Source organism: Manacus candei, unplaced genomic scaffold (assembly GCF_025592945.1).
Source record: "Manacus candei isolate 608988 ecotype Guabito, Panama unplaced genomic scaffold, ASM2559294v1 h1tg000028l, whole genome shotgun sequence".
Taxonomy (NCBI): Eukaryota; Metazoa; Chordata; class Aves; order Passeriformes; family Pipridae; genus Manacus; species Manacus candei.
In genome coordinates this window covers 41445315-41473298 of record NW_026138076.1, presented here as the reverse complement: position 1 = coordinate 41473298, position 27984 = coordinate 41445315, and the positions used below count along the sequence as shown (strand labels likewise).

General features: G+C 35.6%; 1 protein-coding gene across 3 annotated transcripts in view; it reads right to left on the bottom strand.

Moving 5' to 3' along the window:
- Positions 1 to 27984, bottom strand: part of LRBA (LPS responsive beige-like anchor protein) — a 401405-nt gene that overhangs the window by 312301 nt on the left and 61120 nt on the right. For all 3 annotated transcript variants that reach the window (XM_051790889.1, XM_051790891.1, XM_051790890.1), the window contains exons 17-28: positions 26245 to 26342; positions 23045 to 23137; positions 22173 to 22281; positions 21544 to 21625; positions 19766 to 19889; positions 19321 to 19513; positions 7564 to 8574; positions 6337 to 6512; positions 4975 to 5128; positions 4383 to 4563; positions 2973 to 3100; positions 2485 to 2592 (exon numbers count right to left, since the gene is read on the bottom strand). In XM_051790889.1, coding sequence (XP_051646849.1) covers positions 2485 to 2592; positions 2973 to 3100; positions 4383 to 4563; positions 4975 to 5128; positions 6337 to 6512; positions 7564 to 8574; positions 19321 to 19513; positions 19766 to 19889; positions 21544 to 21625; positions 22173 to 22281; positions 23045 to 23137; positions 26245 to 26342 — 2457 coding nt within the window. The remainder of the gene's footprint in view (positions 1 to 2484; positions 2593 to 2972; positions 3101 to 4382; positions 4564 to 4974; positions 5129 to 6336; positions 6513 to 7563; positions 8575 to 19320; positions 19514 to 19765; positions 19890 to 21543; positions 21626 to 22172; positions 22282 to 23044; positions 23138 to 26244; positions 26343 to 27984) is intronic.

Genomic DNA, 27984 nt, shown 5'->3' with positions numbered 1-27984 from the left:
AAAAAAAAAAAAAAAAGAGACACACACAGATTTTTCCATTACAATTTCAGCAGCATGTTTATTTTTCTGTAAAGTATGCCCAGCGCTACCATAAACAGACCGAGAGTAAGCTGATATGTCAACAATGGAAGAACAATATTCTCTAGTCACAGTTTGTCTCACCTATAAAGGTAGGGAATACAGCAATTGTATTCAAGTGGCACTAATACTTCCATTTTTCATTTATAAATATGACAACTTTGGCTAAGGTTGTGTGTTTTGACTACATGCTTCGAATTAGTGCAGGGAGTAGGTCTCCTTTATTTACAGGTGTTTCTTCTACTACATTTCCTCAGAAGTGCCAAGATACTAACAGCATTTGCTGTGAAGTACAACAGGTAAGCACACTCAACCAAACTATAATGTATCAATGAAGGAGGTGAAACAAAATACAGAACCAGTGTTAGGATTTAATTTCATCATCAGATAGTCCAGATGGATGTAATGTACTACGTGCAATTTAAACAAGAGTATGCATTTGCATTACAGCTCTAACTTTATACAGAGATTTTAAGAAAACCTTAAAAACAAATCTTAATATGAACTATGCCATGTTCTTCCCCAGAGCTCTCAGTTGCTCCTAGTGAAGCAGAGGGAAGACCAGACATTAAGATTTAGCCTAAGCCTGTCCCCTTTGGCTGCCAAAAGAAGAAAAGTTTCATACACTTCGGGATAACAAGAGAATAGAATAGTTGGATTCTCACTGACTAATCAGTAAGAAGAAGGGTGTTTGGGGTTTTGTACCCTTCATTTACATCAAGGCTGAGGTGACAGTCAATTTTTTCCTCTGAGAAGTTCAGAGAAACTAAGTTAAACTATAAAGCTCATTCTATCATGATTGTAAGTGCCTATTGAAGCTCCATATTCCATGAAGAGCTCTTTAATAAACAATACTGGGAGAAGTTTATGAGAAGTTCTCTATTAAGAACTAGATAATGTAGCTGGATCCTATCTGTTGCACTGAAAAAAACAACCTATATTCACCTTGGCTCAACCCAAAATTTTAACTTCCATAGGACAAGGCAGAAACAGTAAGGTATTAACAGGTTGGTAAAAGGCAAGCACAGTGTGAGATTAGGGGAAATTGCCTACAATGATAGGGATTATAAAGAATTTTCTTATTAGATCAATCTTTGCAAGACAGTTTCCAACTGTACTTAATAAAATTGTGATTCAGTGAATTAGCACTACCCACTTCTTTATTTTTTTCAGCAAAGTTTGTAGAACTGCTTGAAATAAAGCTCATGTATCATTGTAAGTACTACTACTGGTGGTTAAGTGGATTCCATCCAAATTCCTCCTATACAGGTTCAAATTATGCCCAACCATGATTCTCTGTGCCGAATACAATGTAAGAAACTGCATGCAAAGAACACATTTAGATGCAAGTGTAAACAGCTCAGATAAAAACTATTCCAAAATAGACCTTTCAAAGTCTGCTTCTTCTCCACAGCTCAACACCTTTGCCAAAAAGCAGAGCTATTGCATCATTTCATATTTATTGTGAAACAGAAAGCCAGTGGATTAGATATGTAAAAAAAAGCAGCTGTGTACGTTTTGTTTTGGTGGACTTTTTTAAAGCAAAAAATGAGTTCACAAAATGTGCTTGAAGATTGCATTATCAGGATTATTTTAGTTGCCACCAGTATGGCAGGTTCAATTCCTGTTACTCTTTTGCACACTGATATCAAAGTAGGGGTTAAAAAAAGCTTGTTTCAATCAATAAAGATAAAACTCTCTATTCTAGATAGAATAAAAGTCACTGTATAAATCATTACATTTGCTAAACAGTCCTATTATTGTAAAGTAAGTTCTGGTGTCCAAGCTTGTGGCCACCAATGACTCACAGCCATTATAGCTGCCCTATTTGCTTACAGAGGTGTTTTTTTCAAGCAATCAATCTCAATTTCCTCAATATCAGCTATAAAGTTGCTGACACAGAGCAAAGATATTTTTAGTCAATTCAAGACTAAAAAACATATGCATACTTACAGCACATGCACACAAATTGGTTCCTCTGAGGGGAAGTAAACGAATTAGAGATGACCTCTAATTTCTAATTAGCTAGAAAGATACTCATTTTTCATAAACATCTTTATGATACATAGTATACATAAGCAGTTTGTCTATGTACCAAAGTGTGTGCAAGTACACAGCTGTACTAAACACAACATATTTAATATACAACAGGCAGAATTCCAGAGAATCAGCTCTTAGGAAAACACCAAAGAGCGTGATCAGCAGGCAGTCGGGCTTCACCTCTCCCTCCTTCCAATCCTAAACACTGCAACAGCTGCAGAGTATTACGAGCTCCTAATTACTGTGAGCAGTGTTCCCTTTCTGTACATTCAATTTAGCCAAACTGTGTAACACAAAGAAAGTGTTGAGCAAACAGATATATGTAGAAATTTAGCTACAAAGAAAACAACCTTATTTGCAACTTACTATATCTCTGAACACTACTGCTCGAAGGCGATTAATATCCATATCCTGCAGAAGCCTGTCGTGGTCTCGTATTGGAGAAATGCCACCAGTCACAATGTCCACTGGACTCTATTAAAAAAAAAAAAAACAAACATCATTGTTCAAGGTTCTGTTTTTAAAAGCATTCCACAAAGAATCATTAATTGTGTACCAGCACCCACTGCACATCATATTGTCATAATTGGAGCATAAAGATCAGATATGCATTTCATCTTTAAAATTAAAAAAAAAAAATCTGGCAAATTTTTGTGACAGATTTATTTCCCTGTAAAAAGCTAAAAGTATAAATGTTAAATTCACATCTTAGAAAAACTATTTCAGAATTTCCAGGCCTCGTACCCTTCGATTATTAAAATAGTAGTGGTGCAAGTATAAATCTAATAACTTATCCCTCTGTACAGAGTAATAATTACTGAATTTTGTGCTCCTGAATGTGGCCTTAAACTTGCCTTTGCTGCAGTCTTTCCTGATCCTATAATGCCTTGCACTGGTTTCTGGTTCTTTCCAATGTCTCCAACAGGTTTCATCTGTGCATGCTGCTGACACTCCAAGCAATTTCTTACTGCTATTGCACATACTTGAAGGGAAAACAAATGTTAAGAATTATTCTAAGAAATATTATTGTCTATATTCCCTCACAGAGATGTAAAACACAGTTCTGCTTATCACTTAAACTAAAAAGTTTACGCACATCAGCAAAACATTTTGCTTCACTAAGTTTTAAATAGTTGCAAAACAGTGCTCAAAATTCTTTAATAATTTACAACTGAAAATTAATACTAAACTATTAGAACACACGTGCTGTATCTAATGCATACTTTAAAGTGAGCAAGTTATCATCCCTCATTGCAATTTCACCATGCATACAACCACAGGGTGGGTAGGGTGAAGGCAGCTAAATTTCACAGACTAGCAAGGGAGAAAGACAAGTGATACACTAGTGAAACAAATGGCAACGTTTGCTTCACAATACTCTGTTACTCTTGGACTAAATGTTCTCTGAATTTACACAATTTATTTTTTTTTTTAGCTGCACAACTGTGCCCTGTTTCATCTACTAGTATTATTTTCAAAGGAAAAAAGAACTACCCCACCTCTATACCTGTTTGCATCCCATAAATCTTGTTCTACCTGCACAAAGTTTTAATTGCCTAGAAAGGGAGAGGAAGGCTAGTTACTGTTGAGGCTCTGAGCTGCTCTGGCACTCATGCAAATTAAACTTTTCATTACAAAAAGTCTTAGAGCATGCAACTAGCACGAATACTCTCCTCCTGCATTAACTACCTGGACCCTTTTATAATCTTGTATGTTCTTATTTCCAGAATATTTGTTACTTTCTTAGGTAATGACTCCTTTCTTTCAATCCAATTTGATGCAAATTTACTGTAATAACTGGATACACCAACTGTCCAATTTGAACCCTTCAGTAATTTACATCTCTAGTTTTCACCATACCTTCACCTCCTGATCTCAGGCTTTACACATCTTTTCTAAGTATTGAAAAAGTTCACAGGTTTTCACATAGTACAAGATTACTTTCTGTTAAACTGCTATATTCTCAGCCCTGACTATATGGGGAACTCAGGTAAAAGAAATATCTTCATAGATAAAATGAAAACATGCATACACCAACAGTGGGGCTACCAAACTTATTTATTTTATTTAAACTTCTAAAGATGAATATATGTGCACTGCAGTAAAGTAACAGTAAAATAGTAAAAGACCTTAAAGTTTGACTAAATTTAATCTTGATTTAACAAAACGAAGGATGGGGGAAAAAAAAATAAACCACTCTAACAGCTGCTAACTATTTAGTAACAGCAAGCTCCTATGCTCATTAAATGGTTTTATTTGCTTACCCAGACGAAGACATTGTCGCAGAATTCCTCCAGATGACATGTTTTTCTCAGACTCAATTTCAGTGAAACCAAGAGAGCTTGCAAAAATTAGCACATCCACAAGGTTGATTAATCTCTGGAGAAATGTTAAAGATGCTTCTACTGAAAGTCCTTGAGTTGGCTCAATACTCTCCAATTCATGCTACACAGAGAAAAGTTGAAAGCAACATTTACTTCTTCACAAAGGTAATATCCCCACAACCTACATGATGAAAAATGTGTGCTGGAAGTTAATTATCAGCCACATTCAAAAGTAATAATTAGTCATATTCTATGAACAATCATTATTATTGGGATTTCATCCCATTATAGACCACTGTGGGGCAACGAAGGCAGGTAACCTCTTTTTATGTCTTCAGGCAAAGAAGGCAAGCATTCAATTTATCTTAGGGAAAGCATAGGGGTAGCAAAGGGAGGAAAAAGATGTCTGTAGAATTATCCCATATGCATTTCCTGCTTCCCAAAAGGACAGATATAATACTTAATACACTCCATAAATGAAAGGCATCCTCCCAGAAGTGATAAATTTTCAAATGAAAATGGAATTTCTTACAGTAGCAGACGTGGCAGCAGAAAGCAATGGCAATATACCACCACAGGCCATGATCATGTTGTCCATCACTTGAGAGATGAGGTGAATTGTGTTGTGCACAAATACGACATTGTCACTGCTATTCACAAAGTCCATCACAGTTTTGGTAGAATGGCTGCCCAAAAATAAAAAAATTCAGAATACAGCTTTATTTTTGTGGTATTTTAGCACATTTAGGTTTTCACAAAACTAAAACCAGAAAGTTAGCAGTAGGGCAGCAAATAACACATGACTATAAAGGTCAACTGATGTGCCTCAATCTAAACCTAAAACTACCTTTCCTTTCTGTTCTTAAACTGCTAAGGATCACAGATTGCTAAAACACTGAGATGTGCATTAATCATCATTTGGATAAAGATACATTATAGGCTGGTCTATGACTACTTGCTATAGCAAAAGTCACTGTTTCCAGAAATAGAATAAAGTTTCCTGGATCTGTGAAGTAGATATGAACTTAAATCTTTGGAAAACTAAAGCAGGTACTGAGGGGTTCTCAGAGAAATTAAAAATCAACAACGTACAACACTTACACAAGAACTCTGCAAAACAGAAGCTAAATCAAAAATACATTTCACCTGTATCTGATGATGTTATGATAGACTAACTTACACACATCCTAAAAATTATAGTCAGACAAAAATTCACCTCAGTTTAAATTGTTTAATCACTTAAATACTCCATGCCTTCATCTTTTTTATCAGGTCAGTGCAGCTAAATGGTTCAATTTAAATTTGACATTCACTACTACAAGCTAACAATACACACCACTCTTATTCAAGATATTAAATCTTTATATTAAAAAGCAGAATTACCACCATTTTCAAAGATGTTGATGATTACATTCCAGATCTCTGTTACAAGGTAATTTTCAAACGAACATCTGTGTTCACAGAACCCTATCAAAGCAGCAACGTAGTGTGGTGTAAATGCAGGAGTAAGAAATACTATTTTGGATACATTATCTTTTTTTTTAGTCCATGTTTAGATAAAGACACAGGCCCTTACATACATTAGGAAAACAAAAAGCTTGGTCCAATAAAAATCAACAGCACGACTGCCATAGATTTATATGTAGCCAGGATTTCAGTCAAAATCTATGTGTAGGCCCTCAACCACTACATATGCATGCCTGTAAAAAGCTGAAACAAAATTTTTGAGAATAATTTGGTATAGGTCACAAAATAAGTAAGGCTATTGAATAATGAGTAAAATACCAGATGTCCAAAACTCGAGGTCAATCACTCACTCTGATGAAGCTGCAACAAAGCTAATTATAACTGAAATGACAGTCTAGATCATTCTATATGAAGCAGAGAAATGTACCTTCTCCACATCTGAATATCTGTCTCTATGGAGAAGAGCAAGTCTGTGAGCAAGCGCTGATGCATCAGTGACCACTTAAACTCAGGAATACGGAACACAGTTGACCTCGTGTCTCTTCTCTGCCCATCCAAGGCAGCAGTCAGCTCCTGTCCTGAAGAAACTTGCTGCCTTGAGGTCTGAATATGTGTTTTGCAGAAAAAAAAAAAAGAAAAAAGAAAAAAATCAAACCAAATACCACACTCTGATTACTAGTTTCCATGGTATACACCGAAATGCTTTTAATAGACTTGAGATTTTAGATATCCAGCAGGTTTAGACTGTGTACACGGTTACAAATTAAGCTAAAACTATTACATAAATGCTATTTAATGGATGTGCCAAACCTACAAACTAGTCTACAGCTGCACTACCACACCTGTCAATCTAGGCACACAGAAGCAGCAACCCAATCTTACCACGGGGGGAGAATATGCTGCTGTAGACAGTGATTTTCCTCCTTTAAGGAAGAATGGTGCAGAATGAAGAGCATCCATTAGGAGGTACCTCTGCAGAAAGGGAAGCACTCAGATGCATGACTATTTAACCATGAAAAGCTGAGTTAGAAACTAAAGACTAGAGGGGGTGGAGCACCGCAGCACACAACAGAAGCAGAGTTTTAAATTATGTTTGAACAAAAAAAGTAGGATGACGTGATGCAGTGACAATCCTACCAAATTTTAGAGTTTAAAATTTTTATTTTCACGAGTTCCATCAGAATATGAAAGAAATTTTTTGCTATTTTTTTTCTGCACAAGTAATGTTTACTTCTCCATAATTATAAGAGTTTAGATAAGAGGCCAGATTGAAAGAGTAAAAGGGAGGGTGAGCAAAGCAGAAGAAATTCTATCTCAATTCTATCCTCTCTGAATAAATAAATGTTTCTTTCAATTCATCAGACTTAAGAACAGAAGTACCAACACAGATCAAATGTCCATCTAGCCAAATACTCAGTTTCTATCACCAAAGTAAACCTACAAAAAATAACATTTTTGAGACTTCTCAGTACACAGATTAGTAAGAATTATGGCTATTTTAATCCAGGGTTAAAAGTATTCTAGAGATAACTCACAAAATTCACACAGGTTAAAATCCCCAAAATGTGTATAGGCACACTTCTTTAAAAACTTCACAAAGTAAGAACTTCCTTTTATTTTTAAGCAAGACAAATAAAGGACAGGTAGAATTTACCTCAGGTAAGGATCTGGGGGGCAGAGGTGCTTCTAGACATGTGTTAGCTTTCAGTTCCAGTCTTTCTGTATCTGATGCAACACTAGAAACATCAAGCTTGGCAATTCTCTTGTCGGAAGCTCCAGCAGGCTCTGGCACACGTACATTTGCATTTTCCACAGTTGTTTTGGTTTCACTACCCTTTTCTTCCTTCACCATCTTTTTGCCTTCTGAATCTGGTTGAGTCACAACATCTGCAACTGCAGAACTCACTGTTTCTGGTAAAGTCAGTTCTTCCTTTTTCCCATCCACACTTTCAGTATCTTTGGATTTTAAAAGCACAGATTCAGGTTCCTTCTCTGTTGTTTTTTCCTGCTTTGTCACTTCGCTTTCATTGGAGCTACATTCCTTGTTCCTTTCTGCAAACTCATCTGAAGGTAAGGGCATACTACTTTCATCTTTCAAATCAACAAAGTCATCTTCATCTTCCACCTCTACTGTTGATTTTTCCAGTTCTTCTGGACTTGTAGGAATTTCTCCTTCCAAAGTAGTTTGCATTGCTAGAGAAGCAGCAGTGACAGCAACTGTTTCTTCCTCCAGCTCGTCAGCTTTGCTAGAATCTTCAATTGCTTCAGCTATTCCAGAACTAATTTCTGAAACACTGGGCTTTACTGTTTCTGACTCTGGAGAAAATTCCACACAAGGTACTGTTTTTAAATCCTGTGTAGTATCCCTATCTTCCCCCTCTAACTCCTCCTTATGATTAGACACTGAATGAGTTTGTTGGTCAACACCTGATGAGTTATCTGTCTCTTTTTTTTCAGTTCTGTGCTCTGTACCACCATCAATAATGCAGGAAGGAACAGTAGCATCTTCTTTTAACTCTAAAGATTGTTGCTTTTCCTTGGTTTCAGCTTCTTTGCTAGCTCCAGAGATTGTTCTAATTTGAGTTGAAGAACTTCCTTCACCTCCTTTCTCTTGGTACTCCCTGTACATTTGTGAAAGACTCTCTTTGTGCATTTCAAAAGTTACCTAAAAGAATAGAGTTGAAAAGAAGTTAAAAATTTTATATTAATAACTGTTTTCTCGGGGAGAAAAAAAAGAAAAACAAAACCAAAATCAATGCTGAAATGACAAATTTATATTGGATACTGTCTTCATGATAAAAAGCAATTTCACACCGGAGATAAGAAAAACTTGCTCTCAGTTGAAGTTAAGTCTATCTGTTATTCCAGGACAAAAAAAAAAAAAAAAAAAAAAAAACAAAAAACTAGACTGATCCTAAGGACATCCTAAGCATAACATCCATAAAATTACTAGATTTGAGTTAACTGACAATCTCAATTTTTTTTGTGAAGGGGGACATTATGACAAGTAGCAGAGTTTGCACATCATTTTAGCACCTTGAGTATGCTCAACAGTCCACAAACATAACTAAACTTTTGAAAACTTTTTTATATAAAAAAGTACAACCCCACAAAGTCAGAGCAGAGAGAAGTATGTAGCAAAGCCAAAATCCTGAGGATCTCCAAATGATACCTAAAATTCTCCAGAGGACATTTCATCTGGCGAATGGTATTCACCTCATCTCAAAGGCACATGAGAACAGCTGCGCAATCTGATTCAAGTGAAAAGACTTTTCTACACGTCAGCTGAAAATATTATTATTGGTTTTAGGTATCTAAAAAATGTTCTAGATACAAAAATTCATTTCATACATACTGATAAAACTCATTTGCCCAAATAAATAGCTGTGTCTTAAAAGAAAATCTCACTAGACTAACTGAAGTTTTTATTACACTGTTATTCAATTTAGTCTATCCATACCTTTCTATTTAGGATTTAGATTTATCTTCCATAACACAAGTGTTTATTTATCTGTAAGCTTAATTCTCAAAATTTTCCCAACATAAGCTTCAGCTGAGGGTTTGTTTTTTTAAATTTTCTTTATCATAAACATTTTCCATAGACAAACTAGACCAGCACATTCTACTAAATACATGAACACACATTCTCTTACATACTCAGCTCATTCATTTGGATCTCACCTAAAAAATCCATGTACAGGGTATTCAAAGTGATTATTAGTCAGTAGGAATATTTTTGCTTAAGATGATACAGAGAAGTCAAAAAAATAATTTGGCAGGTTAAAAAGATACTAGAAATTATAGATAAATCAGAGAGAAGCAAAGGAAGAGCAAAGGCAAAAAGAAATATTTTTGGCAGGTTCTGCTGTCAACATTAGCATTTTAACATACTATTTTCTCCATCAATCAAGAATATTGAAGTACTGTGGGAGCAGTGTACTATTCTAACACATGATCTAAAGCATGTTATTTGTTCAAGTTCATTTAATTGAAACTTTGCTCTTTAGAAATAGAACTGGGATATTTTATCCAATTGTCTAAAAAGAAAAAAAAAAAAAAAGTTCTTCAGGTACAAGTGTAAATGATTACAAATGACTGAAAGTTCATCCATCTGTCACAATGGATCTGTAAAATATTTGATTATATGGTATTGCTAAACAAATTGTACTGCAATTAGCACAAAGCACAAAACAGATCACGCTAATAAGCTGTCCCTTGCACTTTTCATTTGTTTTCCAGAACATGACTAGGCAAAGCTGCTACCTTTGGTCAAAATATTACTTTTCTGAAGAAGGAATCTTAACAACTTGACCTTCTCTTCAACTACTTTTCCCTCTTCTCTCTCCCTGTTGCTTCCTCCATTTCCAAAACTACTAAAATGTTTTATTCCAGCAAGCATTAAAGAGGCATTTGACAAATAAAAACGTCCTTGATTGATTTCAGCAAAACTTATATGTACTTCCCAGAAAGCACACCATCCCACAATAATTAGAAGTGTGAACATCCATATTTTCATGCATCATTCCAGTGTAAGTCTCATTAAACCCATATGCAGGAGTAAAAGCTACCTACTTTATGGCTTCTCACTTTCTACTCCTTAAACACATTCTACAGGGCTGTCAACTACTTTTGGAGAAATGTAGTTGTACCTCAGCTTGTACAATGTTAGACATACTCTTTTTTATAACACTGACTTTTTTCTCGTGTGTTACTCAGCCCATCCCCTTTACAAAAACTATTGCAGTTTTGGATTTTTTCTTACCAACCACATATACTATCCTGTTCACAGCATTAAATCAATCTTGCTTGAAAACAAGTCAAAATCTGTTCTCCCTAAGTTCAAGGTTGCTTTTACTCTCCTCCCTCTCCTCAGGATCCTCCATCATCTCATGGTCGCTGTAGCCAAGGCTGCCTTCGACCTCCAAATTTCCAATAAGCCCCTTGTTGTTGGTGAGTATGAGTCCAGCAAAACACCTCTCCTCACTGGCTTCTCTATCACTTGGAGGAGGAAGCTGTCAGTGTACTGAAGGAAATTCCTGGATTGCTCATGTCCTGCTGCATGGCCTCTTCAGCAGAGATCAGGCCCATGAGGGCCAGAACCGCAAACACGATGCTGCTGCTCCCTGTCTGTAGAGGACCTCATCTGCTTCTTCTTCCTCATCAGGCGACCTGCAGCAGTCACCCACTATAACACCACCTTCACTTGTCCTCCCTCTAATCCTAATCCAGAAAATCTCAGATGGCTCCCTATCTATCCCCAGGCAAAGCTCCATGCACTCCAACCACTCCCTCACACATACAGGGCAGCTCCCATTCCTCATCTCCCCAGTTTGTACTTCCTAATGAGCCCGTATTCCTTCATTGCATCACTCTAGTCCACGGAAGCCATCCCACCACATCTCCAAGATCCTAACAAGATTATTATGTGCATGTCATACTTCATATTACATTACTCATAGCTCCAAATTTTCTGGTCCCTCATTAGCAACTTCACTGGCTCATTAATAAACATGTCATAGTCAAGACTTCAATTATTCCTTATAGCTTAAGTTCTTACTGCCTTACCAGCAGTGAAGTCCCTCTGTCTCCAAGTTCTTTTCTTCATATCGTAAATTCTTATTTAATCCTAAAGACACTTGAAATTTCAGTGCTGGAAGGAAAGTTCATCTAGATCTAAGATTCCCTATTTTTTTAATCCAAACCATCACAAAAGCAAATTCTATCTAAAAACTACCCACTGTTTCAGCAAGCAGTGAAAGTTCACAAGTATGAATGCTACTGACTGTATAGGTTAGAGATGCAACCATATTTGCAGCAAGTTGATTTTTGCACAGGTATGGTCAGCAGCTAAAAACACAATGTATGGTACAGGGATGCAATATAGTATCAACCAGCTTTATCTGAAACAGGGAATAGACAATACTTTGGAAGCCATTACAGAGAAATACTGAAAATGAAACGCTGCTCTGCAGGATTGTTAACTGTTAATTAATAAACCCCCCCAAAAAAGACCAGGTAAGGTCAATACAGACAACTTATCTTTACAGATGGGCAATGTAAACTTATGGGGAAATAAATCCGAGCACAATCCAATGAGACTCTGCATTGATTTCAGAGCAATACAAGAAACTGTAAGGAGAGAAACACTGGTAAAGAAAATTAGACAGTACAGAACTACAGGAGAACATCACTCCCCCCAAAAAACAAAAATCCATATTACAAGGACAGCAATTTCTACTTTGATCATAAACATCAGCAAGAATTCATGTCACAATGTATTAAATAGTGTCCTTTCAATAAAAGTCGAATCAACATAGCAATGCACAAAATTACACAGACTACCTGAAACAGCACTTTTCTAACAGGCATTTTAAGGTTGGGGCTTTTTTATTTATATAAAAAAAAGAATATAAATTTAAGAAATACTGCTTTGTAAAATCCAACTTTTCATCAAGCCTGAACAAACAGTTCTGATCACTCTACTAATTCCTAATTTGGTTTGACAGGAAACCAAGAAACAGAGGTACTGCAAAGAGGCACTAGACAATTCTTCCCCACACTTCTGTTGCATGACGTGGCATTTATGAAGCACACAAGTCCACAAAGCCAAACAATACACACAACAAAGAAAACACCTAAGGTTAACAAAATCTGTATTGACAGAAATGTAAAATGAAGTAGAAATTATGATTACTAAAAAGAAGTAGATAAACACAGTACATAAAGGTATTAAAGATTAAACATTAGGATCTGCATGCACACAACAATTTACAAGACAACTGTTAGCTTGAAGAACCTTAAATGTACATAAGTAATTTTTTATTTTCCTTAAGGCCTTTGCAACTGTAAAGCTGATAATACAAAATTAATTACTAGAAATTGTTCTAAATTAGTGAGCTAAAAGGCCAATCATTAATCTTCACCATCATCTGATGGTTAATCCATAGCTGTCTGCAATGCTTGGAATGCATCTCTACACAGGACTAGTAAAGACACTTGTGAGCTAATAACTGCAACATTTGCCTCTGTCATTAATTTTAACTTAATTTGACATCCAACATTTACTAATTGCCAAGGAGAAAAATTAGCATACAGCAATGAGAAAGGATAAAATGATTGACATATGCAATACAGAACACAGAGAAAATATTTTAACTATATGTTAAGATTTTGTCCTTTTTTCCTTTATCAGGTGGGCGAATTCGTAGAGTAGAGAGGGGAAGGGAATATCTGCCAGATAATGATATACACTGTTGTTTCCTTATAGAGTCTGCTCAGTGCAAACTAGCTCCTGTGCTGCTGACACCATCAATAAACTCTTCATAATTCCAGAAAGCATTACAACTTTTTAAATCTTAACAAGGACTTTATTGACCTGTTTTTCCACTTCTCCTCTAGTAACACTAACTGTTCAAAAGCGCAATCCAATCTCTAAACAAAAACAGGCCTGTTTAGACAGGACACACCACTATCCAAAGATATGCAAACTAATTTTCAATTGAGCAAAGTAAAAGATACAAAGGTACTGTGTGTACCATACACTGACTTACAGTCTGTAACCCACCAACCTGAGTAATCCCTGGGTTATGTCTGACTGATTCACAGAAGAAAGCTAAGAAAAGCAAATTAACATATATTATGCACGACGCTACCTATGAGAGGCTTCTAGGAGTCTAAAGTTCCAACAACAACACATTCATTGACATACAAGGTGGGGGGAGCCACTGTACCAAGACAGTTTCATGTACCCATATCTTGCATTTTCATCTAAGTAGCGAAAATTTTGCCTTTTTTCCTCATCTTGAGAAAATAAATATGCACACAAATAATTTCTAGAGTAAGAAAGCAAGTACTAGTCAATATAATTCACAAAAGCCTTTGCTTATCTGAGAGAGAATTTCATGTATGTTGGCAGCATTTTATTTTCAAATCAAGTCAAGGTATAGCCTACTGTTACATCAGCATACGATAATAAATTCAAACTGCATACCAAACATCTACTTGCTCATTTTCACTAAGGTAACTATTGTTTTTGATTTGTTTAAATGGCAAGACATGAGCATGCACTATCTTCTCAGGTTATGTATTTCCTCACTATCTCAATCCCTGCCACCATTCCCACAGTTCAGTGAACTGTCAAATTCTACCTTGTGCACATTTGATATTTCGTTATTAACAAAAATATTTTGTAACTAAATTCAGCATTTACCACTTTGCATTGTCATAGGGCCCAGCTTTAGGTCTTGTGCACTAACTTTGGCCATCCTTTTCCAGTGTCTCCATATATTATTGGCAGCCCTGCAGCAAAGACTCCAGATCCATCATTTCAGATAATGGTCCAGAGACCTAATTCAGTCCCCACAGCCACAATTTGAACACGGGGAGCTGCAAGTATGGAGGAGGATTGCTTCAAACTGCAGCTACAGCAAAGAAGGCTATTAACAATTCCTGAAGCTGTTCCAATGATGAGAATCCCTTCTCTCCTCAGGTCATCTTTACTTCAGAAGACTATTTCATAGTTATTTGCCTTTTTATGCATCAGCTCTTTTCACTGCAAATGTTTCCTCAATTCTTTTTGAGAGCTCTGGCACTTTTCAACCTGTAGCAAATCCCTATCACACTCTTCTTCCAAGGCTTCTGTGCAGCTGATCCTCTTTCATAAATTCTCAGTTTACCTTGCTCACTCTATTCCGATCCCCATTTCACACTTTTCTTTCAGTTTGAAATAGTCAAATTTTAATATCCTGCAGCTTTGTTCATGATTCACTCAAACCAAGTGAATAATAAGATGAAGGAGCTCCCCATTGACCATACACACTGCATGTGTAAGAAGAACCCATCAATAGTGCAGATCCCTCTTCCCAACTATTCTGCCTGCTGAACAATGGAAATGCTTTCTTCCCCTGGAGGCATTGGTAAGGAAAAGCCTGCCCATCACCTACTACAAAAGAAGCTGTAACAAGGAAGCACCTAGTCAAAGTGAAGGACTGCACCATCAGGACACATCCTGGAAGGTACACAGCTCTAAAGGAGGCTGTACATTCCAGTCTCCAAAGTTCCTTCTGCTCTCCATAACTCAGGTGACACCCCTGAGAATCATTTTTATCTAGAAAAAGTGACATTTATTAAAAATATCTATTTACACCATAAGAATGAACATAATATTTAACGATTTCAAGCATGCTCTTTAATTTGCATCTCCCCCAGCTTTCCTTCATTGATATACTGGGCATGGCACAACTGAAAACCCAAAACCTGCAGTGGTACAATGACCCTCTTGGCTAGGTACCTCTGCTTCCCCTCAGGGCAATGCAGACACACTTTTCAGAGGACTGAAAAAGATTGGAAGTCTTGAAAATGCACTAGAGCTAAAGATCCCTACTGTGGGAGACCCTACTGCCTCCAAGATAGGGAATAAAAACAGACAAAAAGTCCTCAGTAACTCAAGAAAGCCAATGGGATTTGGATTCCAGATTCTGATGGCCTCTTATCTTCTAAAACTGCTGAGCCACGTTCACTTCTCTGCAAATTAGTTCTTTAATTGCTATCATATATTAACTCCTCCACCACCTAATCTTCGTTGGTTTTGCCAGTTTTCCCTCAGCAGACAGTGATGAAAATCTGGCAAACACAGCACACACAAATGCTGTGTACACCTCTGGATTTCCCCCCCCCCTCAAATTAAACGAGTGGGGCATAAAAGAACATATAAATTTACTTAACACTGACCATGCTAATTACAACTGTACTTCTTTAGACTGAAAATTAACAATTATTTAGAAATACATGGTATGCTAAAGTCACACTGCTAACATTTGAAGATTATACTTCTCATTTAGATCAGTGAACATAATTTTTCCACTTACACAGCAAGAGAATTGTGGCTTACACATATTAACATTTCTGAGTGTTACTGAATGAAAATTTCCTGAGCTACTAAAAACTAAAAATCAGAAATCACCTGGATATATTCTCTTAAACAGAATCACATGGTAACATGAATCAACTTTTAAGCAGTAAAATGTATTTAAGGGCATGAAATAAGCAAATGTTAGTCTTCCCAGTAGTTTAAAGTGTTCAGGTAATCTAGGAGTCTATTATACTGTGTAAATCATTATATTCTTTTAAAACTTGGGGAAGCTAAAAGGTTAAAAAGGCATGCTGTCCACCATTCTTTACTAGCTTCCTATTATTATCCCCAAAATCATTGGTCCTTTTTACAAAGTAACATGGCTAGACAGATAAAATCTAAGGCCCAACTAGCATGGTTGCAATGTTTAAAAAACAGAAGTTCTTAGATGCTTCCATAAATTTAGCACTGGCCAGTTAGAACAAACTGGAGTTGTGATTTAATTTTTACATTAATATTTTTTTTGAACTAGAAGCAACAGATTAATCACCTTTGTATACGCTGTGTTAATATCTGCAAAGCATCAAAAACCAATATGGAAATGAGCAAAATACCTGAGTAATACTAAGAAATTTGGCTTAAAAAAGGTTACACACACCTACACACCTTCTAAATTCTGAGTGCAAGGAAGCCAATGTAGTGCAATTATGCTGGAAAAGCTGCTGCTGCTTATGAAGCGTTGTGCAGCTGTTGGAGGAGAGGGTTACAGTGACAAACAGCTTCCCTGCTACAAAGGTGGCAGGAAATCTATCAAACTGGACAATAAAATTGCAATTGAGTTTCTTTGGCTTTTTATAGCAGCTGCATGTATCTTGATGTGTAGCTCTGCAAAACCTATCCAATTCTGTAACACTAGTCCTTTATGTACTAGTTCTTTATCATAGAATGGTGTTATAAATTAGTGGCAAGAATGGGCACAGAGGGCTGTAAAAAGGAAAAATAAGCAGCAACCCAATACAATTAGAGATGAAATAAGAAAAACACAAATTGGTTATTCTCTTAGCAATGTTAAGGAAATATTTTTGTTCCCATAATTCCCACATTACTTTGAAAGCATGCTAGAAATCAAAAACATCTGAGATGCACTTAGCATTGAACAATTTGCCCACTGAATTATGTCTACACCATGTTATGTGTGAATCTCTATGAATCTCAATAGAGGTATAACAAGGTACAAGACTACTTTAAGTAAAATTAGAGGGATTAAAAACTCATTATAATCAGATATTATCTGTTTATAAGGACATTTTCAAGTGATTAGTAATATTTTACCACAAAGAGCTTTTTTGTGATTTATCCTAATTTATGCTAATGTAATTAACAGATAGTTATGAAATATCATCTAGTTTGTATGTCTAGTTGCATAAATTGCGTGTACTATTTTTAAAAAAGTTCAAACGGAAAATGCATAATAAAGGTGACATTTTAGAACTGTGATTATTGCATCATCATTCATATCACTACTGTCAAGTTAGTTTCTGGGTGCTTTTGTCATTTAAACATTTTCATTCAGGCTTCTGGAACTGGACAGTATTAGTACTGATGTCCAAACAAACTGAACTCTTTTATAAAAGAGTCCTCCAAAATCGCACCACCACGCTGCCGCTCACTCTGCCCACACTCACACGCTTCCAATCTTGCCACTGTTCAACTTCCTCTGAAGCAAGCTGGAAGAACACAGTGACCTTATATATTGACCAGAAAGTCAAAGTTAGACTTGGGAAAACTAACAGGAAGTTACTTCTCCAACCACAGGATACCTCACTATGCCAGGAACCAAAAATGAGAAACACAAAGAAGGAAGCAGGTCACCTTCTCAATCACTATGGCATTGCACAAAAACACACAGCTTTTAAAATATAAATAAATAAACAAAACCACGTTATGTACATCTCTATTTTTTGGTATTTTCTCAAACTGCATTGGGGTTTTTTTTCTTGACATTTGGCCATGGCATCACAACATAATCTTGGGTTTTTTCTCTAGGAACTCCAGACCATTGATTAGCCACATTAAGTCACTGAAGAGAATGACCAAAAATCCATAAAATCATTTTGACATAGATGCTGTCTAAATGAGATTTCCGACATTTCATTATCTCACAAAAAGAGTCTAAGAACAGAACTACAGATTATAAGATAACATGCTAGATAATTTCTGAGTTCAATACACCAACGCTCTGTGCAAGAGTTAGCAAGGTGGTCTACCTTCATTCACTTCTCCATCTTTCCCCAGGGACAGTTCCCCAGCAATCACACAAAAGCTTTTAATTATGCCAGTTTCTCTAAAAGTACATTAGGGTTCTTTACTCTGGCTGCAGCTTGCCACTGTACAATCCACCCACACCTTCTGCATCTTGGGGGAGAAAAGAGGAAACTGTTTTTGAAGACTGCAGAGCTGACACAAAAGAATATTAAGAATCTTTCAACAACTAATATGTGATCTCTGTAAGGATTAAAATTTGGCCTTAGGTGCTTTGCACCTTAATTCCATTTAGCTAAAGCAACTGCTTAATAAAATTATTTCACCCACTTTTAATATATAGATTTCTAGGTTTGTCTCCCCATTGCCCAATAAACCACCACTGAGCTATGAACACAATAAATAAACAGAGCTGCAAAATAATAGTGTTATAGCTGTCTGCAGAGACTCATATTTTTTGAGAAAAGAAATGATGTAAAATCAAGGATATCAGAAATGCAAACAATTCCTTAGAATCATAAAGTGATCTTTAGGATTCAGAGATGTCCTTGTCACATTGTTAAATTGCATATGTTTAGAAATAGATAATCTATAATTGAATTAATCTCAAGTAAATATTTCTGATGACCAGAATAACCACAAGGCCCCTACTGGTTTCACTCTTTTGTTCAGGATAAGGCAGTATAAAATACCTTTTATACTACTATGCCTTGTTTGAAAAACCACTAATAACTTTTATGATGTAATTCTGGTTGTAATAGCAACAAAAATCAGACAGAACAATAACAAAGGGTAATAGTCTCATTCATACTGCAAGGATTTGCGTTCTCACCCTGTATTCCATGACAGCTTAACAGCTGAAGCATCTGTCTCAACTTTAATTTCTTTGCTTTTTACTCGTTTGTTTTACAGCCTTCTGATGTTACTAAGAGGTATTTTTATCTATGAGTAGATACGGTGCGCCACCTTGTGTTCCTCTTGTTACTAAAAAGCAAAACCAGCACTACAATTTTTCAGAAATGTTCCTGAAATTTGATTATCTCATTTTTTGGTATCAGGATAAACAAATACCATCTCAATTTGAGCAACAAGAACAACAAAATCTTTGTGTTAAAACAACAAAACTAACATTTAATTGTCATATATTTCAAAGTTATGTGCGGTATCATATAAAAACACGGGGCTTTCATTTAATTACTGACCTTCACTTCAACACTGTCACTGTATGATACAGCACTTGAAGGCTCTAAATCTAATTACACAGCATTACAAAATTTCCCAACTCTTTCCAACACCCACCTTTGAATGTGTGATCGACAGTGTATCCACCCAAACACGCCAGCCACCCCACTCATACTTGATTGCATGGTAGAGCAAAATTCGAAAGATGGTATACACCATCTCAGTTATCTTCTGCTCCTCAGAAGTCTTTGGATTAAAACAGCAAAGGGAAAGCATCCACTCCTGCCACACAGAGCACTGCAACAAACTCCTGCAAAATACACACACGCTATTAAACCAAATTTTAAAATATATCTTAGAAATATACGTCATCTAAGTCAGGAATTCAACATGTTTTAAAAAATTGCTACGTGCAAGCTTCTCTGATTTTACATACTGAAGACTACATTAGAGTATAGAATTTGCTGAACAGCAATGAAGCTGTATCTGCTTAATCAGTTTAATTTACTAGGAGACCTTGCTACTTATTTTGTATACTTGTGCATATAGCAAGCTATCTTACCTCCTGTTTTCTCTGCTGTTATTAAAAAGTTTAATCATATCTGAGAGAAAGGCTCGCCGAACCTCCAGAGTTTCTGGGCACTGTGGAGAATTACGTATCAGGATTGCAATAACCTTCAAAATCTCTGTAAAACAGTTCAGGAGTAACAATATATTAGTACTAAGTACAGCATAAAACGTAAGGCCTCTTTCAACAATGTTTGTACAACAAAAGCTATGCCACATAAAAAAGTTTTATACTCAGGAAAAGCACATCTCTATTTGAGTAGAAGGTTTAACTAACACAAATCCCTTCCTCCAAGACTTCTCAAACCTACTCACCATGAGACCTATATAGCTAAAGAAAATGCAATCCAACTTAAATTACTCTGAACTAATTTTAAATTATCATGTTTAAGCAACACAAATGTTTCTGCAGGACAACTGACAAGTTCTCAGAATCTGTCAGAACCTTTTTTAAAGGAAGCTCACATAAAAAAGGCATCCTTTAGAAAATCAATGTATGAGAAAAATGTGTAGATTTTGTTCTAGCTTAGTAATACTAATTTTCAAAGCATGTGACCAACTTCCAATTATACTTAACAGTTTCTGCTATAAAAAAATTGATACAAAATTTTTATCTCTTATGATCACAGTGTTTTCTATATTTTTAGGAGAAAGTCATAATTGTGGGTACATTGCACTTTTTGAAGCAGTGGGGGAGTCACTGTTCTTGTTACTTTAAAAGAAGTTACCTTTGTAAATTAGGGTGCAATTTGAACACAGTCACTGTGACAGTTTCAGTTCATCTTGAACAACTTCTTCAAGGAAAAATTTCTTACTTGATAATATTAACGCTGATCTTAAAAAGGTACTCTAGAAGTCACTCTTCCTACTACACCTAGATAATTCCACACTCATAACTCAGACTTCAAATAGTCTATACTAACCACAGCAGTGACTGCCAACCTCAAAAATCTAAAGAGAAAGTAACAGAAATCCGCTCACATCTCTTGCTTCATACAGATTTACCAGAAGGCAAATGGCAGAATGCAACCAGATCTCTTCTCTGCATCTGCTTTGCTTTTCTTTCTCTTCCCCTACTTTCCACATGAAGCAACTCATAACTGTGACCTATGTTTAATGACAAAGCAGCTACGAAAGTGAAAAATCTATTCTTTTTCCAGAAAAAAAATAACTCCCAAAGCTATCATAAGTCCATTACATTACATCCAGAGCATAATAATAATGTATATAACTCACGAAAAGAGATCAGTGTTTTCTCTTAGCTCAAAAGACATCTGAAGTTTCATATCAAGATATGAAGTAAGCTAACCAAAACAGTGAGCAGATACCTTTCTCCTATTTTCCTTGTAGCATTGTCATACTGAACGTAATTTAAGACGAAAGCTGTTTCCCTATTTCAGGTAATTTAGTCTGACATTACTAAATAATGCAATCAGAATTTTGCTGGAACCTTAACATATATTAAATCAAAGTATCCTGTGCATGCAAGTCTTGAAAAACCATTTCATAACATGACCGCACAGCCAAAAAGGCTGAGTTATGAACTACGTACACATTTAGATATATAAAATGTCCTTTAAAAAACTATAGAGACATACTTCCTAAAAAATGCACATTATCTTTCTTTCAGTATGAAAGAAAATGTAAAACTCAGATCAGACATAAGATGTATGTATTAATAAGATGGATGTAATTAATAGGCTTTTTAATTAGTGGGGTTTTTTTAAGTAGACTTTTCTTAAGGCAGCACTTCAAAATGTGTATCATTCTTACGAGGATTTTGTATCTTCACTGTTGAATCTGGGTCAGGATGTTGTTTATGTATCACTTGAGTGCAAATCTGTTCAGTCAGAATCTAGCAAGAAAGAAAAAGATGCCATATCAATGTTCACAAAGACAGCTTACTGAAAAATATCTGGATACAGCACAATCATTATTTCACCATCGTTCTAAAAATCATCCACAACAAAACCCACTCACTGTCTTTCTTGATAATTTATTTCATTCTGATATTAAAACTCTAAACTACTTTTTTTAGCTTTCTCTCAAGTGCATACTGCTATTTAAACTACACTGGAGGATAAATCTGCATCTAAGCAAGACAATTATCTTAAGGCAAGACTACTGCTATAATGAAATTCCACATATATATGGGCATCTGGTTGAGATGTACAGGTTACTCATTATCTAGAATTGTTCATAATGAGCATAACCAAGCTAAGGGAGTGGGGGGAAAAAATCTCAAGTAGTGAGCTTTGGGGGGGAAAAAAAGCAGCACTCAGTTGCATCATGCTAAGGTTTAATGTCATCTGGAACATATCAGCACAAATATGTAAGTAATTTTCTAACAATGTCTTACAAGTAATTAGAAAGATTGGATCTTAACTACAGTGTATTACTACCTCAAATAGGACATTGTATGTGGTCATGGTGAATAAGCTTGTCTGAAGCATCAGCCTTTCAGCCAACAAAGAGAACAATCCATGTCCAAGCATGACTTCAGCTTTTCTCCTAAAATAGTACAGAAAGATCAAATAAACTTATGCATTCAACTTGCTTTAGGGGGAAAAGTTTAAAAAGTGTGCCTCAAGAAATAAAAAAATCCCTGGAAACTTATTTTTCTTCATTTTTTTTCTTAAGTCTTTCACTTTTGGTTAAGGAAAAGGTCAAGGATTCAGATTGTGAAAAGACAAATCATTCCCTAGAGACAGCTAACTTTCTTCCATAAATAAGGTCCACTCACTCATGGGCCCAAAAAGCTGAAACACAACCATAGGGCTTTCTTGATAAACACTAAGGAAAGGGCATCTTTGTCCTCATTTCACCCAAAAATGCAACCATGGACAGCAATCTCAACAGTTATCTACTATTGCAGCCAACCTGAGACATACTAAACCTTGTTCTCAGTAACATGGGGGTCAATCTCACCAGTCCAATTCTTACTTTGATTTCAGTGGAAAAGGACCACTTGAAAAAGCAGGAAGCCATACTGCAAGTAATTATTAAATGAACCTGGTAAGGAAGTGATAATTCCTGGATACCAGTAACAAGGAATAACAATAACAAGGAATTCCACCACATCAGAAGCATATTTAGTGATTAACCTCCAATGTGGCTTTTTCCCCTTTACATACAAACACGTGTGTATACACACACATTAAATAATATATAGACAAAATAATATATAGAATTTATGTGTCACATCCAACCTTTTTCCCTTTGTTTTTTGGGAGGTTTAGTTTTAAAACCTAAACCATGTAATCGAAGTACTTACTTTGGAGCAAGATGCTTTAAGAAATATCCCATCACTTTTAGAGCTTGCACCCTGATGCCTTCACTTTGTGATGCTAAAAGCTTGTAGACAACCCTAAATGGAGAAAAGACAAGTCTTCCTAAGTAAATGAAATACACAGCAATTTTTGGAATGAAAATCAACTGCAGTTGCAGTAAATGCAAATAAATTTTACCTGAGGCTAATTTAAAAGAATATTAATAAGACTTAAAAAACCAGCACGACATTTCTCTCAACGGCACAACAGTTCATATCACATTATATCATATGATATCACATTATATCATATTTCAATATCTCCCATGTATTAATACATAAAACATGCTCTGAAAGGCTGCTGCAATTCCTATAATGAAAGCTGTCTTAATCTGATACTTTATCCAGAAAACTAAGTAAGTAACTGTTTTGGTATAGATGTAGCCGGGTAGGAAGAGCCATGTATGGAGGGGAATTTATTAATAGCACTAATATTTGACATCTGCACATGCTGTTGCTCCCTCAGGAGGGATAGAGAAAGGCACTAAGAAGGCATTCTTCTCATTTCACCTACATCAGCTTCTGCTCCTCATCTAGTTATGACAAGGCTCTATACTCACTTATGATTCTCTACCAAGGTTTAAGAAGAAAGCCAAAGGAGATGAGGAGCATGTCCATAGCAAAGCACTAGGCTTAACTAACTGAACGGTTCCAGCTGTAGCTTTCCCAAGAAAGGAAGTGGGAGTGTAACTAACACAGCAAGGAAAGTGTCCATGTAACTGATGAAATTCTGCTAAATTAATAAACAATTGAAGTACAGTCTTACAGTGGGAAGTGTCCAGTAATTAACCTTCAATATATTTGACATTACCAAGTCAATCTGCAATACTGCACAAATTTCATTACATGTATCTATGCCTTCCACTCCCCGAATAAAAAGAAAGTGAACTGGTATTTTCTCTTAACTTCTCAAACATTTATCTGCAGTACATTAAAGCTTACTCTTTTATTAAAAGAAGCTTAATGTGAAGAATAACAAATGCAAGTTTTTGATCCTTGTAAATCTACCATAAAAACATAAGACATACTTATAAGTTATATCTAATTTCTTTCACATCTCACTTTTTAGACAAGTAGAGTGCTTATGCCCACGTCCCTACCTAATTTTAGTTGGGCTGTGGTTCGTACTATTCAATAGATCTCTCTGAATTTGTGAAATACAGTTTAGCTTATACCTACATGGACCACTAAGCTCTTTCTGAAAAAAAGAAAATATTAATTTCCTAATGCTCCATGAAATCATACTGGAACAGGAGGCACAGTACTCAGCTTTTACTGTAAATATGTTCTGATAAAATTTTTTAAGAAATTTGAATCATTTTACTAGGGGGGAGGAAAAAAAAAACACCTACCTAATTTAAACAATTCTTGAGACTTCCCAAAAATATTCCATGTTACAACATGGGATTTTAGATCAGCTGTTTTTAAGGAGTTGAAAGGACTTCAAGGACTTATCTATACATAACTGAGCACTCATCACGAGTTATATACCTTTGCTTCTATACACCCAAAAATAATAGTCAGGACATCTAAACTAAGACCAAAATAAGATTTAGTTCTATACCAGAATTAAAAATAAAACCTAAAGGTGATTAAAAATCAGTCATCTATAACAAATATCCTGGAGAAAGCTGCAACCACAGCAGCTACAGAAGAAAACAAATAATCAAGCCTACAATGCACTTTCATTCAAGCAATATAATCCATTTCTCTGCTTGTCTTAACAGAACAGTTAAGGGTTACCTATTTGCATAGGAAAAAATTATTTTTTATTATACTTTTTTTCAGTGCATCAGTGACTTTAAAATTTTTAATTTTAAAAGAACTCCAAGTGTTTCTAAAGGTTTTTTTAAATTATTTTTAAATTTCAATTATACAGTGTCTTAATTCCAAAAGGTAGATGTATCAAGAAGCATACAAACAATCCACTAAGTGACTGGAGACAATACAGGTGAAAGAACTGTAACAAATGAGACAGGAAAACAAAGTGATTTCTAGCTGTGGACTCGCTATTCATACTGACTTGCTTATATACTTGTTAATAAAAAAGAAAACATCTACTGCTAGTTGTTAAATAAAACCAAATGTATTGCACTAGAGACCCAACAGGACATTCAAATACTTCATTATTTAGAGTTTTTATTATTTTCCCATGCATAGTATTTTACCATACAAGTGAAGTCAAATATCAAGAAAATAAGTTTATAAAAAAAAAGAAAAAAATCAGTCTAGCAGTAAAAGGGGAGAAAACAATTATAAATATGCCTAAATGCAGTCTCTTGAGAAAGGGCAACTGAAAAAAATATATCTATAAATAAAGGTTAACCAGTAGGTGCAACTGAATGGATGAAATGAGACTCTGCCTTTACACAGTGAGAGAATTACTACTCCACATATCCTTCTAGGAATAGTTCTTACATTTGTTGGCCTGTTGCAATTTTTCCCCCACTATGCCCAGGCAAGTTCATTTTAAATTAGAGAAGTTCAGTACTGTGACCACCCTGTGAGAGCCACAAGACAAAACCAGTCATAACTTATTCTTCTAGTAGATTTCCTCTTGTGCTTTTACTGCTAGAAGATTTTCCTATTTTCCCTATTTTTCTCTCAAAATAGTGTTATTTTTCTGTTTGTTGGAAAAAAGACTGCAAACAACACATAGCATAAAGTGCTAAATTGAAATAAATACAATGTTTCTTCTGCAAAAGTCCTACAGGAAAAAATCTTTTTATCCTATAGGACTTTTGCAGAAGAAACATTTTATGTTATTAGATTAGAAGATTAGAAGACATCTGAATCAATTTTTGTCATCCTCCTTTCAGTTCTAAAACATATGTAAGAATGGGAAGCTAAAGACTAAGGCCTGGTAGATGAAGACATCAATGTATAGACTACAAAAATTGATCACAACCTTCTTAAGTGTGACTGACAGCCTGGAAACATTAAAAAAACATACCTCATTGACAATAAATCCAACATCACCTCTTGTCAAAATGAACACCTGGACTCAAAAATCCCCCAAGACGAGGAGTCTAACATTGCAACACATACACTGACTTGGACCTTTCAGATTTCATGGGAATTCTCACAAGCAACAGGATGGTCAAAACACTGTTTTCTTTTTTCCCACTTACAAAATTCAAACTTACTGTAATCCATTCCTCTGATCAAATGCAGGGATCATAGAATTGGGATGCTCTGACATCAGAGCAACAAGCAACTGCAAGACATCCATTAGATTGTCATCCTGTTGAATAAAAGTTACAAATTTGAATTCAAAATGGATGTACACCAGAACGTGGTTTTGGTTAAAAGAACTGCTACAAAAATATTTCAAAATGATGTGGAGAGTAATCGCAAACTAAGGACCAAATCAACTAGGCCAGGATCAAAAGAGCTACAGATCTCAAAGGCAAGCACAGAAGAAAATATTACAAAGAATATACTTCATTTTTTAGGGTGAAAAGTGATGCATCTGTGTCTGGGATGTAGGTTTTGACAGGGAATGGATATTTGCACTATGCTATTTCCTTGCACACACATGCTCATCTGTTTGCACGTGTGTTTCCCAGTCCTTTACTGCACAGGAGCTCGAAAAAAACTGCTGCACATTTTCTGGGGCACAGGGTGGTGTTTAATGAAAAAACAAGTGTTCAAGCCAGGAAAGAGAACTATCACTACCTGCCACAGACAACATTTAAAATGGATAATTCAAACTGCTCATTAAAGTGTTCCATACTTTTAGTTTAAAGCACTCTAAACTAGAGTTTATTAATTTGTTCCATGTTCACTGTAATTAAAAATAACTAAAGAAGTAGCAAAATGCACCTGTCTTTTCCCATTCTTTGTGGTATTAAGGCGAAAGCTCATTTCAAAACAAACAAATGAACAAAGTTGTAAAAATAAAAGCCCACAAAAAAACCCACTGTTCAACACTTTTGAACAAATACTGATTCTTTCCCTATGAGAAAAGCAGCTTCACACCCCCTGAACAGCTCTGTTCAAGATGATATTATCGACTTACATTACAGATGCTACCACTGATGAATTAGCCCTATAAGAAGGTTGAATTTTACTTTTTTTGTTGATGTTTTTCTGAATTTACAGTTAGGTATCTAAATGCGTGGTATTCAGCATTCACAGATCTTTTAGACTTGAAAACACAAACTGCTAAGATACTTTAAATATCACGCCCTCATCTGAAGGCTATATAAAGCTTCTGCTACTTCAGCTCACTTTCAGATGTAACCAAGAGTCTTATTTCTTACTTCTCCATATAAAGTAGAATGACTTGAATGATACTACCAAGTAGCAGTAAACAGCACAGAGAATAAAAGGAAAATATAGGTGCAAACATTAAAAAAAAGAAAAAAAAATCCATACTGCTTGAAATGAAGTTCAATTAATTCCTTATTTTACCCATTTCAAGCACCCTTACAGAGATGAGATCAGTTAGATTTATGTCCCCATTTCCCTTGTCTTTGATGTTGCATCTGGCATAAAGTGCCTTTTCCTGGTGCTAAAATATGAAGATGTAGATGTATCAGTGGTAACCAACATTTTCTCCCAATTAAGTTTATATGCTTCTCTTAGATGTCATTAACATACATCTTTATTTTTTAACGCATGTTTTCAATTTTACTGCTTTATTTAAGAAGTAGAATAAAAAGGAGAGAAAAACAAAACGAAAAAAAATATTACTTAGGCAGCCTAAACCAAGGTTTTGACTCTTTTTTTAAAGTCAGTCTCACCATCTGTTTTTCTGCTTGGTAAATTGGTTTGTAGAACAACATAAGAAACCATTTTGACTCACTGGCTTAATGAACTTCAATCTAACATTGAACATAGTGCTTAAATCACTTCAAGAATATTGGCATATCAGCACACTA